General features: G+C 32.5%; 3 protein-coding genes across 3 annotated transcripts; all 3 read left to right on the top strand.

Annotated features, from left to right (window-relative positions):
* The first annotated feature begins 928 nt into the window (after nucleotides 1–928).
* LOC105795108 (peptidyl-prolyl cis-trans isomerase FKBP12) lies at nucleotides 929–2906 on the top strand. Its single transcript, XM_012624585.2, has 5 exons — nucleotides 929–1098; nucleotides 1303–1336; nucleotides 1457–1518; nucleotides 2231–2283; nucleotides 2670–2906. Exons 1-5 carry the CDS (start codon nucleotides 1011–1013, stop codon nucleotides 2769–2771), a joined length of 339 nt encoding a protein of 112 aa, XP_012480039.1. The 5' UTR covers nucleotides 929–1010; the 3' UTR covers nucleotides 2772–2906.
* A 2054-nt stretch (nucleotides 2907–4960) lies between these two features.
* LOC105795107 (mitochondrial uncoupling protein 5) lies at nucleotides 4961–6152 on the top strand. The gene has a single exon (XM_012624584.2). It carries the CDS (start codon nucleotides 5038–5040, stop codon nucleotides 5986–5988), a length of 951 nt encoding a protein of 316 aa, XP_012480038.1. The 5' UTR covers nucleotides 4961–5037; the 3' UTR covers nucleotides 5989–6152.
* A 5299-nt stretch (nucleotides 6153–11451) lies between these two features.
* Nucleotides 11452–15446, top strand: LOC105795106 (transcription factor bHLH143). Its single transcript, XM_052628651.1, has 4 exons — nucleotides 11452–11619; nucleotides 12501–13064; nucleotides 13192–13353; nucleotides 13446–15446. Exon 4 carries the CDS (start codon nucleotides 13463–13465, stop codon nucleotides 14594–14596), a length of 1134 nt encoding a protein of 377 aa, XP_052484611.1. The 5' UTR covers nucleotides 11452–11619; nucleotides 12501–13064; nucleotides 13192–13353; nucleotides 13446–13462; the 3' UTR covers nucleotides 14597–15446.
* The last annotated feature ends 2297 nt before the right edge of the window (nucleotides 15447–17743 follow it).

Raw genomic sequence — 17743 nt, 5'->3', positions numbered from 1 at the left:
AAATCAACCAATTCCAACACATAAAACAAAGGGATATTTCTACCAAATCAAAGCAATAAGGAACAAGAAACTAAACAACCCAAATATTAGGATGAAACATCAATGAACTAATCCAAAGGAAATAAAACCCAAATATTGATTTGAAAGTTACAGAATCCACCCAAATAAACTTCTAAAAAGAGAAACAGGAAAAAATGAAGAAAAGAAACTTACAAAGGCACTCTTGGAGCGTCGATGGGCGGACACTTAGCATGAAAATCTGGAAAAATACCAACCATGTTTTTCGTTACAAACAAATTGTGGGTAACCGATATAGCATTAGTAAGATTTCGAATAGTAAATATTATAATCGGAAAACACCCTAATTCCAAATCGGAAAATAATTGAGCAGTATTTAGCACCAAAAGAAAAATAAATAAATAGAAGTAGCGAGAAAAAGATGGGGATTTCAGTAACTTTTAACCAAACTTTAAACAAGAAAATCATAAACATTTTAACCAAACGTTGATTCATACCTCAAGATTCAAAAACCAGACGTGCTCCGAGAGAAAAAATGAAGCAGTGGGAAATGAGAGGAGAAAAGATGGGGACAGAAAAAGGAGAGGGAGGGAGGGTAAAACAGAGACTTGGGACACTGAAGCCGGACGTAATAGGGAATCTGAGATTTGGGAAGGGAATAGAAAAGCGGAGATTTTGGGGGCTTAGATCTGTGTTGTAATAGCTGCGTAATACCTATTACAGTGAACCAAACGCTGGAATAGATCAGTAATGGAATAGGCGCGTAATCGGGGCGTAATGATTAGAGATTACACTGAACCAAACACAGTGTCAATCTAATTTTAACCAAAGCATCCTATAATGGGCCTGGCCCGTTTCCAAGATACCCCCCCGGTTTGCCTGCAATACTCTCGAATCTCGACTGTATTTATTGACTACCTGATAATTACCGCCGACAACAGAAAGCAAAAACCCTAAGAAAATCCAGTTAGATTGTCATTCAAACCTGAAAAATGGGAGTCGAGAAGCAAGTCATCAGGCCTGGAACCGGTCCCAAACCCACCCCCGGTCAGACCGTCACCGTTCACTGCACTGGCTACGGTTGCTATTTCTCTTTCTCTACTTTTCTCTCTGGCTGAAATAAAAATCTGTTTCGTTTTTTTCATTTTTGAGTCATCAATATTTTATTTAATCAAAAGGGGTTTCCCTAAAATCCCTAATTTGATGAAAAACTGCTTGCTTTTCGGTGCTGTTTACACGATTTTTTTGTTTCTATGTTTGATGATAATATTTTGTTGGGTGCAGGGAAAAATGGAGATTTGTCTGAGAAATTCTGGAGGTGAGTAATGGTTTTCTACCAGAATGACGAATTGGGGGTTTTTTTTTTCTCTCTTCTTCCTAACACAGCTTTGTTAATATTGAATTATTGATTATTTCTCTGTTTGTATCCATTTTTTAGCACAAAGGATCCAGGGCAGCAACCTTTCTCTTTCCAAATTGGCAAGGGCTCTGTTATAAAAGGTAAATTGTAATGGCTTGTTGCTAGGTTCCTACCTTGCTGAGTTCCATAATATTCCACAAAATTTGATGGTTTTTTTTACTAAAGCAGGAAACTTTATTTTTTGGGCATTTTGATTAAAGAATGTGATTGCATTGGTTCGAGTTGTGTCATAAAGTTTGATATATCGAAATTTTCGATTTGAATGGTGGTTTATTTTCTAGTAGAACTTGTTTTTACCATTGTCTTCTATAGCACCTTGTCTTTTGTTATATCCGAGTGCATTTTTTGTTGGTGACATCAACCTCATTGGCCATTGGAAGTGATGAAATTTCATGTTCTTTCCCCATCAAGTTGTGTACTTGATAGATGACCGACTGAATGCTTATAAATTTGTCTTAGTTATGTCAATCGAGACCATAAGTTGATGATCATTATACCACTCCACTTTATAGATTGGTGAAGAGGTGATCTTATAATGTAATGGTGTAAAAGAATTTGTTATTTAGGACAAACTATAATGTGCATGTTGGTTGAACTCAATATCTATTGAGAAGGAAAAAAAGAAGAAAGAATGCTTGATGCTTTTTTGAAACTTAGGAAACAAGCATTGCTTATTTGCGGTGACTGCCTTTACTCTTTCTATTTCTTTTTTTGCACGTCTTATTGCTTATTGTGGAATACCTAGTACCTCATCTTGGGGGGGAACTAAAAGTTATGTTCAACCTTTTGTAGGATGGGATGAAGGTGTGATGGGAATGCAAGTGGCAGAAGTTGCTCGTCTTCGGGTACTGTTTCACCAAACTCTGAATCCATTTCAAGTGTACTTAGTTGTACTGCAATTACATATTTGAAGTTGAAATGTTTAGATCAATGCCGTGAATGGTAATTCATATCATAAAAGTATATCTTGGGCCTCCCAATGCAAGGTTGATAAATCAATACCACAAAATTCCAAACTTTTGTTGTTTTATCTCTTCCTTTCCTTCTTGTTTTCAAGAGAAGAATCAGGGTGCCTGTTTCTATATGTTGTGTCATAACCTACGTTATGACACCTCAAGTTTCTGTATGTGTTGGATTTGTTGGAAATGCAATATCTTGTCCCTCGGGCCACCGAGGGTCCCTGCATGCTTTGATGAAGCTTCTGATGGACCTTTTTTATACATGTCTGCAGTGCTCCCCAGACTATGCTTATGGTGCTGGTGGGTTTCCTGCATGGGGAATACAGCCAAACTCGGTTCTCGAATTCGAGATTGAAGTCCTAAGCTTGAAGTGAATAGCAGGCAGTTGGTGACTGTCGAGAAATACTATGTAGCCCGAATAACTCACCTGTGATGAACATATATAGATATTATGGGGTAGCATGTATGAATATTAAATGAGTATCAATATGAGTCATCTTATTCATGTATGACAGCTCTTTAGTGTTGACTTTTTCTTCTAATAATATAAGACACTCCGCAGCAGTTTCTCCAGGTAAGGTAGTGACTTTATTTGTTCTTCTTCTCAAGCCCGGCCGACATGCATTTTTGTGCTCCTTTGAGCTAATTAAGATCTGAGTTTTATAATAAGGTTTGTTTCATCAATTGGTGCAAATTGACATTTTGTTATAACATTTTCTCTAAAATGAAGGTCCTGTGTTAGAGTTATATTGAATTATATTGCATTTTATCCCTTCCTCAAAAAATAGATATATTAATTTTTGCATCTTAGATCAAAGAGCAAATTGATTATTTTGTTAAAAATTATCAATTTTGGTACATGTCATTATTTGCCCATAAAATTTTTCACAGAAAAGATCAATCTGCTCTTTAATTTAATGTTCATGGGTTAGTTTGTCTTTTTCATAATATTACATTTTTAATAATGCAAAGATTTCAAAATATGAGAGTAAATTCTTAGATAATTTTACATTTTATGATAACGTGATATTTTGACAATTTTTTGTATTTAATTTGTTTAAATCGAAACAAAATAGTGAAAGCTAATAATTTATATTATTAAGCTCTTTGATATATTTTTCAATTACCATTAGTTGAGAAAAAATATTATATTATGTCTATTTAAATACACCTAATGTAATGAATGTATTATTAATTTTATAATTTTGGTTAAATTTATTTACAAATAATATGTTTTCATAAAAATATTTTTCTTTTTTCGTATTCCTATTACTTTACTTGAAGAGATGCTTTAACTATTTACTGTTGATCCCAAATTTTAGTTTATTTATTCGAAAAATAGATATGAAATTAAATTATAAAAGAAATTGTATAAATTTATGGGTTAAATATCAAAATAGTCGCTTTTATATGTCTCAAGTTACATTTTAGTTGCTTGTGTTTGAAATGTTACATTTTAGTCACTTACGTTGCCATGTTGTAACATTTTAGTCACTGAACTATTAATTATCGTCAACAGTGTAACGGCAAGCTAATGTGGCATTCGAACAAAAAATTTAAGTTAAATTCTTCAATTGGTTCTTTTTTTTTTTGAGTAATTTATTTTTTTACTTTACGTTCTTTAAACTTTTTTTTCTCATTCTCTTTTGCTTCTCTCTCTGTTTTTCTCCCTTCTTTATTTCTTTTAACGTAATTTTTCTATGTTTTCATTTATTAAAACTAGTTCAAAAGCTTGTCTCACTCAAAAAATTAAATTGTTCAAAAAATAAAAGTATATGGACTAGTTTTAACAAATAGAAAACATAGGAAAACTACCTTAAAAAAAATGGAGAAACAGAGGGGAAGCAGAAGAGAATGGAAAATAAAGAAAAAAAGTTAAAAAATAAAAAAGAAAAAATTAAATTGCTCAAAACGAAACAAATATGGGACCAATTGTATAAATTAACTTAAAATTTTTGTTTGAAATGATGATTTAATATGACATGTCAGCTTAACATTACACCGTTAATGACAATTAATGGCTCAATGACTAAAATGTTATAACGCAATAACGTAAGTGACTAAAACGTAACATTTTAAGCTTAAATAACTAAAATGTAATCTGAGGTAAAAAAAGTGATTGTTTTGATAGTTTACCCTACATTTATTATTGAAATACCATAAGCCAAATCAATTAAATGGGTTTATAATCAGCATTAAGAGACAAAGGCAAGATGGGAAAGTTGTGTGTTTTAATTTCTGAAATAGACTGCTCTCTAACAGCTCAAGTTGAATGGTGAGAGTGACCAAAACATGCAAATTGGGCAGGCAGACCTGATCTCTTCCAGCCCCATTGGTATAGAGCAAATTCAAAGTATGCGTAGCCATTAAAACACCCAGTGGCCAGTACCCACAATTGAAAAAGCAAAAAGTACCGTCAAAGTCAACAACACACGACCTAATATGCTTCAATTAATAATGCTCCACCGCGTTGAACATTTAATAATTGAACAACCAAGAAGGTTTCCATCACATTCTTTCTTCCAACTTCAATCCCTTTGCTGTGTATATAAATCTACTCTCCCTGCACTTCTTTCCAACACAACACATATTTCTTCCATTTTCTCTCTTTTACTTCCTTACTTTTCTCCAATTGCAACCATGGGTTTGAAAGGTTTCGTTGAGGGAGGCATTGCATCTATCGTCGCCGGCGCTTCAACTCATCCTCTCGACCTTATCAAGGTCCGTATGCAACTTCAAGGTGAATCTCATCTCCCTAATCCTTCCCTTCAACTTTATCGTCCGGCACTTGCCGTCAACTCTGCTGCCGTTGGGAATGTTTCGATCTCGCAACCTCGTGTTGGTCCCATTTCCATCGGTGTCCGTATCATCCAATTGGAAGGTGTAGCGGCTCTTTTCTCCGGTGTCTCCGCCACGATGCTTCGACAAACGTTGTATTCTACCACCCGTATGGGACTTTATGAAATTATAAAGAACAAATGGACTGACAAGGAAACTGGGAATTTGCCACTTACGAGCAAGATATTGGCTGGACTTATTGCCGGGGGTGTCGGCGCCGCCGTTGGCAACCCCGCTGACGTAGCAATGGTTCGAATGCAAGCTGATGGGCGACTCCCTATTGATCAGCGACGCAATTACAAGAGTGTGATCGATGCATTGAGTCGAATGACAAAACAAGAAGGTGTGAGCAGCTTGTGGCGCGGCTCAGCTCTCACGGTGAATCGCGCAATGATCGTCACCGCATCGCAGCTCGCGACGTACGATCAAGTCAAGGAGACGATACTGGAAAAAGGAGTGATGGGTGATGGGATTGGAACCCACGTAACGGCCAGCTTCGCGGCGGGGTTCGTGGCGGCAGTGGCGTCCAACCCCATTGACGTGATCAAGACGAGGGTGATGAACATGAAGGTGGCGCCTGGGGCGGAACCGCCGTACTCGGGTGCTTTGGATTGTGCATTGAAGACGGTAAGAGCGGAGGGGCCTATGGCATTGTACAAAGGCTTCATCCCCACAATTTCAAGGCAGGGACCGTTCACGGTGGTGCTGTTTGTGACATTGGAGCAAGTGAGGAAGCTGCTCAAAGATTTTTGATCGTTGAATTAACGATGAACAACGAAATTGGTTTAACCAATTTGAAATTTAACCAAATTTAAATTTAAATTATTAAAAATTGAGGAGATGTATCATTTAACCAAAAGCTGTAAGTGAAAGATTCTTTACATGCATTAAATAAAAATTCCAAAATTCAACCCAAATTTACTACAACTTTTTATTAGATTGAGGACAAAATAAGTAGAAAATATATTATATATAAAATGTTAATAAACAAAAATATATATAACTATCAAATATTAAATTAAAAATGTATTAAGTAACGGGCTTAAAATGAGTTTGGATTAGCTATTTACAAATACGAGTAAATTTGAGCAAAATTTAGACTTATATTTCAGGTTGGACCAAACTTGGACAATATAAAATGTGTTAAAACTATTAAATATGTTTAATTTGAATATTTAATACTTGATTTTTATAGATCGAGCTTTTGTTTTCTGCAAAATCTTGTTTCTATTCCAACTTGAGTCATTAATAATTTTGTTTAAAGTGTTGTTTTCTTGCCTATTGAGGTAATTTTACAATTTCATGTTATATTGTCTAATTTTTTTCAATTTTTATTTTTAAAAGTAATCATATTCAATACATGTATAAATATTTAAATATGATGTAGTACATATATTTTTTAAACAAATATGTCTATATTCAATCCTAACCTCTATCTTCTACTAATGTAATAATATAATACGAAGTAAAGTTTCTATAACAAAATTCATTAAATTTGAATTTAGCAACTATTCGTATATTTTGGTCTAAGTTCGGCTTGTACTTAGCAGCAATTGTTCTCACATTGAGCATCTAAAGATCAGGGCCTCAACCTTTGGTTATTGATCTATTTTATTTTCTTTTTAGAGTTTATAGATAAAAAGGCCATACAATAACGAATACAAATACATACAGATGGAGAATTGGAATATGACTCTCCATACATAGGATTAATTATGGACCCAGGAGAAAATTTGAGTTGTGTTTAGTCTTTTATTTTTGTGTTTAAGATCTTATATATCTAGATAAAAATATATCTATAAAAAATATAGATAATATAATTAGCTCAATCCTTTTAGTAAAAGATTGGGCTGAGTTTAATTGCAATTCAACAAACCGACAGTAATTACTGGATTACAAAATATCCATTACATCAAATTCAAATTTGATTTATCAAGCTGGTTTATCTAATTTATCCACTGCCTCGAATTCAAATTATAAAATCTTGGTAATTGATTGTGCATGGTGAGATTGGAATAATGAGACTCGAATTTAAATAATTAAGGCATAATAACTTATTTAGCCCTCCAATTTTAAAAAATCATTTTAGCTCTCATTTTATTTTTTCACCTTTTTTTAGTCTTTGAACTTGAGTTGTTTATCAAATCATCTTAAAATGGATGAAAAAGTTAACGTATAACATAGGGGCGAAGCCATAAATTTTTTTTAGTGCAGGCTGAATTAAATTATAATTTTTATGATAGTAAATATGTGATTTCACCATTTTAATACCCTAAATCTTTATAATTTTTCAAGGATTAATTTTTTTTATTTTTTAGGGGGACTAAAGTGTAATTTTACTTTACTAATTTAAAATTTTAAAAGTCCTAAATGAAATTTTTTCATTTTATAGGGGTCAGCCCCTACCATCCCCCTAACTATGCCCCTAGTATAATGTTGTTGATGTGGCATACAATCCATTTGGAGAATGGTTTGATAAATAGCGCACGTTCAAGGACTAAAAGAGATAAAAAAAATTAAATGGTAAGCTAAAATAACTTTTTTTTTTGTAAAGTTGAAGGAGTGCCAAATAAATCATTATACCAATAATTAAAGACCTAAAAGCTCAACTTTTACTAATAATACCAAAGTTTCATTGCTCCATTATTATTTACTATTATTTTGAATAATAATCTCATTATAAGTTCTTATCATATCGGTTCTTTTTGATATAATGCCTAAAACTACTCATAGCCCCTCCCCAAATAGGAGGATAATGTGTTTCAGCGCACTCAAACTCATGTCCTCTTGCACTGATAACAATACCGATATCAATCAAGATAAGACTCAATCGACCCGTTATTATTATTTTAATAAAAAGAATAAAGGTAGTAGCTATCAAATTTGGGAAGTATTCTATGAATTTACAAATCTCCATCAACGCCACAATTAACGGTGGCATATGCAACCCCCAAAAGTTTAATATGTAGACTTCCATTTTAATTAAAATTAGAAGTATATATTGTGCATGTTATGGCATAAGTATTGCGATGCCAAAATCCCAACCTAATATACCTTTTTTTTTAAAATTTAATTTTTTGTATTTATTTTGCTTTATTCAGCACATTTATTTAATTAATTAAATAAAGAAGCTTTCTAAGCATGGCTGCTTTTATAAAAGCGTTGCCTAGTGATTATTCAAAGTCTCAACACTTTTATGTCTTTCAATTAAAATACAATTTATTATTATGGGGTTAAATCTTTCCACTAATTACACATAAGGTACCATTTTCAAAGTTATTATATGTCATAATTATTTTTATTAAATGCATTGAAATTGATGAGTAAAGTTAACTAACAATTTGCATTTGCTACACAATGAGTCAAATCATCAACTCTTAAATTTAACATAACATGAATTGCATATAATTTTAAATATTAATTTAATACACATTGCATTCCTGAGGGGAGGAAGACGACATTGCTAGGAAGGGTAGCCACGAACCCCGAATATAAACCGTAAAACGGACATGAAGTTTATAAAAAAATATTAATTTTTAACTAATTAATTAATTTTTTATGAGTTTTGAGTAGAGTTGTCCATTGGTCGGGCTAGGCCAGGCCCTAACAGAGTTTTAGGCTCAGTCTGGCCCGGCCCAAAAAATGAGTCTAAATTTTAGTCCAAGTCTAACCCAGATAAAAATACCAAAATTTGGGCCCGGCTTGGCCGTGTTAATTTTTAAAATTTTTTATTTTTTATATAAAAATTTTAAAATATAATACACCAAATATACTAAAAATATTAAAATAAATATTTCCCAACAAATTCAAAATAAATTTTAAAAAATCTTTAAATTTAAATTATACTAAAATAAGTGCAACTTAACAAGCAAATGCCTCTAAAATAGTAGCAAAATTAACCATAAAACAAGTGTTATACAATATCTAAACACTAATAACAAAATAGTAACAAAACAGTAGCAAAAAATGGGAAAACAACAGCAAAACAAAAAAGATTTTTTCTATTGCAAATTCGAGCTAGGTGGCCTAGGCAAAAAAACCCTACCTAAGGTCCACCTATTTTTTAAGCAGGTTTTATTTTTTTGACCAAACCCATTTTTAAGACTTATTTTTTTTAGATCACCCCACGCATTTACATCTTTAATTTTGAGTTACTAATTGAATGAAAAAACTTAAATGTACAATATCAATGCATCTACTTTATAATCTCAATTTTATATTATTGAAATATAAACAAAAATGATCAATCAAGCACAATAAAATGCAATTTTAGTTTCAATGAAATTTTTTTTAATATAATTTTAAAAATATATAATAAATCAAAAATATTAAAATATTATATACTTAAATAATATTAAAATAGGTGCAACTTAACAAGTAAATATCTTTAAAATAATAACAAAATTAACAATAAAACAAGAGTTAATACAATATTCAATCAAGTAGTAACAACATAATATTAAAATGGTAACAAAATAGTAAGAAAACAACAAGAAAATAACAACAAAACAGTAAAAACAACAAAAAAAAGTTTTCTTTTTCAAATTTAGGTCAGGCGAGACAGGTCTAGTAATTTGACATTGCACAATAAAATACAATTTTAGTTTCAATAAAATATTTTTATATTCAAAATTTAATAATAAAATTAAAATATCATTGTCAAATGAACAATTCAATAAAAAAATATTTGCTTTTATTAAAAAAATTGTTTAAAATTCTCTTAAAATACCCAAAATTTATGATTTAAATAATTTGGGGATGAGGTTTAATACACGAGGATTATAATTAAAATAGAAAAATGATTGATGGAGGTGGAGGAGTGGATAATTCTAAAATGTCCCACCTAACTCACACTTTACCATTATTGTTGTGGGATCATGGCTCATTCCTTGTTACAACTTATTAAAATTTTCTTTGAATTGGGTAATCACCTGCTTAGATTGCCAATGAGTGTATGGCACGTGTTTTTGTCTCTCTGCTTCATTCACTACATGTTGCATGCTTTTTCAGCACCTCAAACATTAGATAATTTCACCACTCTTCCGAGGATTGGGGCTGGAATTGAGTTATGTATTTTTACGAGAGTTAAAATACAATCTCATTATTTTATTAATTTATATATTTATAATTTTTAAAGGATTAAATTGAAATTTTATTATTTTTGAAAGTCAAAATACAATTTTGACCCTGGTAGATAGAGTATCTTTTTGGGATTGCATAAATCGATATTATTTTCTTCGGATGTCTATTAATTCAATAAATATTCATTATTTTAAAGTGTGCTCTTCAAGTGTAAATCAGGGTAGAGGTGAAGTTAAAAATTATGTTACAGGGAGAGGGACACAAAGTTTAAAATTTTGTATTAAAATGACTTTAATTGAACTTTTTAACTTTTGAAATGAGCCAAAATTTACAAATTTTATATTTAAAACAATCTAAAGAGAATGAAATTGAACTATTTATATTGGAAAGTACTAAAATAACAATTAAACCATTCAACCAGGCCTCTGCCCTTTGGCTACACCCTGAACCAAACACCTCTTACCTATATGCGATTAAAAACAAAACAAAACTAAATGTAGTATAGGGTAGAGTAAAAAAAAATTGAAAATGGACTCAAATTGAAATATTTTAATATGGTGTTAATTGAGTCTTATCTCGATTAGTATTGACATTTTTGTCAGTGTAGGAGGATGGGAGTTCAAGTGTGGTGAAGCGAATTATTCACCTATTTAAAATGTTGGGAAGGGACTATTGATAGTTCTAGATATTATAGCAAAAAGAGCGGATATGATAAAAACCTATTGAGATTAATGATTAATGTTAAAAAATTATGGTTATCCGAAACAGAATTGAATTTACTAAAATTATATTTTAAAATTATTATATAAAATCTATTAAATTTCTGATTAGATTTACCTTAATATATTAATAGATTATAAAATTTTACCCAAAAAAAGGATTTTTTTCTTGAAAAAAGAGAAACATGGCTTAGTTTAATAAGCCTGGATCAAATACAGGCCCGTTTATTGAAATTCAGTCAAAAAAAATGTAAAGGAAAAATAAACCAACGGTAATTAAAGATTTAATTTAACCACTGAAATGGGTAAATTACTGTACATGGAACAGTGAAAAAAATGGTATAGCATAGCAATAATTGGCGGAAGAAATGGTGGGTAAATTGGGCAGCCAAATTACCAAATTCTCTATATATTCTCACTGTCCCTTAACACACTCACCTCTTTTACACACATTTGTTTCCTCTTTTGAGTTTTAACTGTTCTCTTCTTTTTTTCTCTCTTAGTTCTCTTAAGATTCTGTCTTCAGCTTATCTCTTTGGTACCTTTGGGATCCCATAATATCAAGCTTTCGTTTTTTTTTTCTGTAAGTTTTTATATTCAAAGTTTCATCCTTTTTACAGGTTCTTGTATGTTGTTTGCTTGATGGGCTTGTTTTGTTTCTGTTTGTTGACTAAAAGGGGGAAGGTTTTGATTTCCCATATTATTTCTGGGTTTTTGAGGATCTTGTTCTTGGATGTTGATTTCTGATAAATTGTTAAAATTTTGGAGAAAAAAAAGAAGAAGGCTTCTTTGGGTTTTATATAATCAATTTCTTTGAGGGGGGTTGATTTCATCATAGTTTGTATTTTATCTTATATATATATTCCATTTTGAAGAATTAAGAGAATATATATTGAGTTGAATTTGGTGTTTTGTGACTTTTATCACTTTCTTCGGTTGTCATCTCTCTAGGGTTTATTGTACTTGTTCTTTCTTTTTGGGTTTCTTATAATATTTCAGTTTCCAGGATTTTTTAGTCATGTGTTCCTTTTTATATAATGAAATTTGTTTATATCAGTAGTTACATTTAATTCTAGAATTAAATTTTGCTTGGTTTATATATCAGTTTATTTATTTAGTGTTATTATGAGAAATGATGGGACTGAAATGAAATTGGAATTTGTATGTGATGAACTTTTATATTCTAAGATATCTCATGGGGCTCAATGTAAGTGCTTGGATGAGTGTATCCCCATATACTGTTTGAATATGGTGTCGAACATAGGTACTTTAGAGAAGATGAAGAGTTAACATAGGCTCTATGAAGAAAAATTGCATCATCCATATTCATAAGAATTGTTTTATGTTATGTTCGTATTCATATTAATAAGTGGTTTATGCTGTTTTGACTGCCATATTCATATCTTATGTTTTCAATTTTTCGTAGTAGTGCCTCTCTTCTAATTAGACCTTTCCTTTTTGCAGAAATATCTGGTTGTGTACCAACAAAGAACATAAAAGCTGGGGACAATTTGGTAAAACATAGAAGGGAAACGGCATGCCTTGGTGGAGTGTCTTGGTTGATGTGTTCCGAATCGTTGTGCGATTGAATTTGTACTGCCGAGTTATTTTGTAAAATTTATGCCTTTTCAATTTACCTTAATTTTCTATTAGCTACCTTGTTCGGCCATCAATGGGATCTACCCACTTTTTTTCCTTTTTTCGTGATCAATATAGGATTAGTTAGAAAAGATTGTCAGTTAAACACTAGTCGTAATTTGAGCTCCTTCTGCCACTTCTTCCAATCAAACCATTTCTTTAGTACTAGGTAGATATTTTATTTGTCTTATATCTTGGTCAATTTGGTTAGCTTTGTTCTCATCCATTATCGATAGGAGTGATTAATCCAAGGAGAAATACGTAGTTATGGTGTGCCAAGCAGCTAGTCAAACAAGATTTAGAGCGTTGAAACACGAAAACGGGATTGCCGGAAAACCAACAATTGTAGTTAGAGTAATTGCATGCTTTCAACCAATGGAGGATTGCCAGGTTAGTTGAAATTTTATTTTCATTCATTTCCTTTTTTACTCAACAGTTGCTTCAATTAATTCTTTGTATCGATAATTATTATAAATGGATGTTTAAACTGATATTATGTCAATTTTATGTTTTCCAGGCTGAGTACTTTCGTCATCTGCTTAAACCTGTCACGTAGATTGAATCCTTATCTTTGATATATTATCAAGCTGGAATTTATAAAGTTTTTCTTTTCAACATTTGTTCCTTAAAGAAGAGTTTAAAAATTGAAACTACGGTATTGAGCATTGTCCATCGCCTGGTATGTTGTTACCACTTGCCTCATCTTGTTTTGCATCGGTATTAATTTATTGGTTTGGTTCCCGTGACAAAATTATTACTTGTAATCTGCAGGAGTTTGTTCTAGTTGGATGGTTAAGACCAATAATTCTTGGGTTTTCCCGCAGCATTCTTCTCGGCAACTGCCCGAGTTAAGTTGCATGAGTGCATCGTTAGAGCCCAGGCAGCCAGAATGCTTGCCTGCATGTATAAATCCTAGCAGTCACATGCTTTCTGCGAGTGTGTCAAAATTGGGGTCTTTGGTTCCTGGTATGAATTATGGCACTCATTTGCTTCCTGCAAAAATTGCAATGCCTGGGTCTGCAGATATTTCTGTCTTAAAAACGGAACAAAAGTATCAACCTCATGGGTTGCTTCAGCAGTTATACCCCAGTTTCCCTACTTCGTTGCCCTGTCGAGGTTCATTTCTCAATGAGCAGCAATTCAAGATTGCTAATGGGCACACTGGCAGGGCTGCAGCTAATTTTGTGTCTGGCTCCTTGCAGAAAGGGCTGATAATTTTTGATCATTCAGGGAGTCAGACAAGGTTAATTTGTGGCTCTTTCCGATCACCGCATCAGCATGCGGCAACTGCCATTACGGAGCTAGCTTCATCTCTTGATATCCATGAAGGGGTGCAAGCAGTTAAGACAAATAGTCTTATTCCGACACCACCAGCTTTACAGAAGGAATATGATGAGAACCATTTGGGGGTTGAAGGGAGTGAGATGCGTGAAGACACTGAAGAACTTAATGCTTTGCTTTACTCTGATGAAGAGGAGGAGGATTTTGGTGTCGGTGATGATGATTGTGATGATGATGAAGTAATGAGCACCGCTCACTCTCCAATTGGAATTAAGCGAAGCTATCAGAATCAAGGCCATGATTATGATGTAATTGAGCAAGTTGCTAGTTCTGATGGTCCAAACAAAAGGCAAAAACTACTGAATGGTGGGCATAAGCAATTGATAATGGTGGATGGCGCTTGTTCAGTGAAATTGGAAGGCTCTCACGAGTATGACAGCAATGCAGAATCAAGCTACCGAGGGGAGATTTTACATACTGAACAGTCGATGAAGGATAAGATTCACTTGACACTAAAAATCCTTGAGAGCATAATACCTGGTACAAAAGGAAAGGACCCATTACTGGTCCTTGATGAATCTGTAGATTACCTGAAGTCTTTAAAGCTCGAAGCCGAGACTTTAGGAGTGAACCACTTCTAGGTTACACTCCTTCCTTTCTAGTAACTTGTTGGCTAAGTGGTGGGAAAAGAAGGATGAAATTTAAAAAAAAAAAAGAAAAAAGAAACAAAACCAAAGTCTTAACCAAGAATGATTGATGAATTTGAAATCACTACACCGGCTTTAGCTCTGTGGGGACGGTTTGTTTGTCATCTTTTACTTTCTCAAGGGAGCCTTATATAATGGGGGGCCAACAAAGGCAGCAATGCAAGGTATGCTATTAGCTCTTTTTGCTTAAAAAAAGAAGGGTTTTGTTTGTTGACCTGAAATGATGATCATGGATAGCTTTTTTGCCATGGGATGTGTCAAGTGACCAATGCTTTGAACGCATGGGGAGGCTGGTAGTAGTGGTATGTGCTGTAAAAACTAGGTCCCTCCTGAGCCCCCAAGGATTTAGTGCATGCGCGTTAGGTGAAACTGGGTCCCATTTCCCACCCTGTTCCTCTTTTATTATTACCTTTGAAAACACATCATGTTTGATATTTTAATCTTTGTTACAAGCATGAAGACAAAAGTTTCTAGGGTGGGGATGCAGATGTACATGCATGCAGTGAACTGAAGAGAGGTTATTTAGTTTCTTTTTTTCTATTCTTCTTTTCAAGGTTCCACCTTCCATCAAATCCTGTAGTAAAAAAAGTTTGGTCTTTTTCTTTTTCTGGTTCATGTACAAGTTATATGTGTGTTTCCTTCTTTATGGCTCTGCAGGGTCTTTGTTTGTATTCATAATTGGAGCATGACACTGTTGAGTTTAAAGCTCCAAACTATGGCTTGTTTGTTTGTTGTACTCTCATTTTCAGTTTTAATGTAATAATATTGGTTGTGATTTCCTTTAGTTTTTCCAATAATCAACTTTATATTTCAATGATGGCTACGAGAGTTATTATTTTCATATTTTTAATTTGAAGTTTAAATTTGTATTAGTTATTCTTTATTTTATGTTGCAATAAATAATTTTTTTTCTCATGTTATTACACTAAATTTTAAATGTATATTAAAGTAGAAAAGAAAAGGTAATATCACAATTACCCTTACCATTTATTCACAGTTAAATTTGATCACCAATCTTTTAAAGAAGTTAACAATTAAATAAAAAAAAAGGATGAAATTGACAAAGGGTTAAATTCATTTCTAGAAAAAAGGAAGTTACAGCATTTCTGGCGAAAAAGAATGAAAAGACAAAAGAGGAAACCCAAAAATCACTCCCATAGACAAAAGAAAAGTGGACTTTTGAGGCATTTTATGGGTTCATGCATCGCCTTTTTTCTCATTGCCTAAAACTGTAGGGTTAGATATTTTTTGTCTCCCACCTCTCCAGGATATACATATATTCGGTCCACTTTAGAAGCCATACATATGAACCATGCATGCATTGGTGCCCATTTCAAGATCATCACATCTCATTCAACACAAAGACATATATATATATATATATATATTTGTTTTTTCATGTTGGGGGTTCGTGATTATTCTTTTCAACAATTTTATCTGTAAAATTTAAATATTATTCTCTTTTTAAAAATATAATATACCTTATTACTACTGCAGAGGTATGTTTTAAATGCTTATCAAAATATGTTTATGGTCACATTATATTATCATAATTGCAGTTGATGGTAGGGTTGTTAATTAAAAGAAAAAAAGAAAAAGGTAAGGTGGTGGTTGTTTAGAAGAAAATTTATATAATCTTGATATTCTATTATTATTTTTTCTTTTTTAATTTAAATCAGTTAAAAGTTTATTTTAATTAAGAGTGTATCTAAAACCATTTTTAATTGAATTAATACATCTTATTTTAATAACACATGCATAATCATTTTAATTAATAAATTCCATTAAATTAAGTGTTTATTCCAATTCTTATTAAAGTGCTGAGAATTAGAGGAATAACATAAATTTAATTAGTACGATGAGTTTTTTTTAATATATTTTACGTGCCATCGAAGATTGCTCTACAACTAAGGAAACTTAGATGCAAGTTGTGCCAAATGTGTTATGTGAGCGTTTCTTTGCAGGCGATGTTGTTCGGCCAAGCCTAGTTGGTTTGTTAGCTTGGAGAATATAGAAAAACCGGAACCTTTTCATCTTCCAAGGGGTCCCTTGGAAAGCAGTTGATACATTGTGAATAATTCTTATACATGGGCAGAACAGTATGCCTCTTTCATAAGAAGGATTTATCTAGACAGCAGACGCCGAGGCCAATCTTTCACATGCTGGAGAATTGGATCAATTTATGCACTGATGGTGCGGTTCAAGCTGTGTCCAGTACAGCTGCTACTGGATGAGCACTAAGGTATGGTAATGGGATTGGATTATGGGATATAATAGATTTTTGGGTGAATGTTCTGTCTTTGATATTGAATTGTGGGGCATTCTAGATGGGTTGTCCCTTATTCAAGATAAACATTTTGAGGGCGTCTTGATTCAAGTAGATAGTCCGAAGATGATTGATGCTATTCAGGAATTCTCATCTACCCTTATTAGAAGAATTCATCAAATTTTAGCAAAGATTGGGCATTGAGTCATTGAATACATTCCCAATGAGTTAAATGAAATTGCAGATCAAAACCTGACAGTTTTTGAAGAAATCCCAAAAGAGGTATTAGCAATCTCCTCTATTAATAAGGCTAGTGTTAGCCTTGCTCAAAATTTCCCTTTGTAATTAGTTTGTATTTAGGTTTCTTCTAAAAAAAAAGTAATGATTAGTTTCAAGTTTTTTCAAAAATATTTTCTAAGTTATAGCATTAAAATTTCTTACACTTACAAAAATATATATAATTGTCATCCTAATCCTAATAATTACACCTTGTTGAGTAACATCCAAAACTACAAAATAAGGATGATACTATAATGTCAGAATATGTGGACAAAATTGTAGCTTCTTTGTTATCTCTCAAATCACACACTCTTGCTTATTGTTGCCATATCTATTTCATGCCTGCATATATGATGTATGTATGTGAAAGAAAGCTTTATATTTTGTGATTCCATTGCTGGAGAGCTGTCTTTTCCTGTTTTTGGTGATTAGTGTGAAACTATTGATGAGATTATTGTTTAATTTGAGGGATTTGAGGGTACGTTTTGAAATTTGTGGCCTTTGATTCAACCCATGGCATAAAATATCAGTTCTCA

Source organism: Gossypium raimondii, chromosome 3 (genome assembly GCF_025698545.1).
Source record: "Gossypium raimondii isolate GPD5lz chromosome 3, ASM2569854v1, whole genome shotgun sequence".
Classification (NCBI taxonomy): Eukaryota; Viridiplantae; Streptophyta; class Magnoliopsida; order Malvales; family Malvaceae; genus Gossypium; species Gossypium raimondii.
The sequence above is the reverse complement of the archived record's forward strand: the minus strand, read 5'-3'. Positions and strand labels throughout refer to the sequence as shown.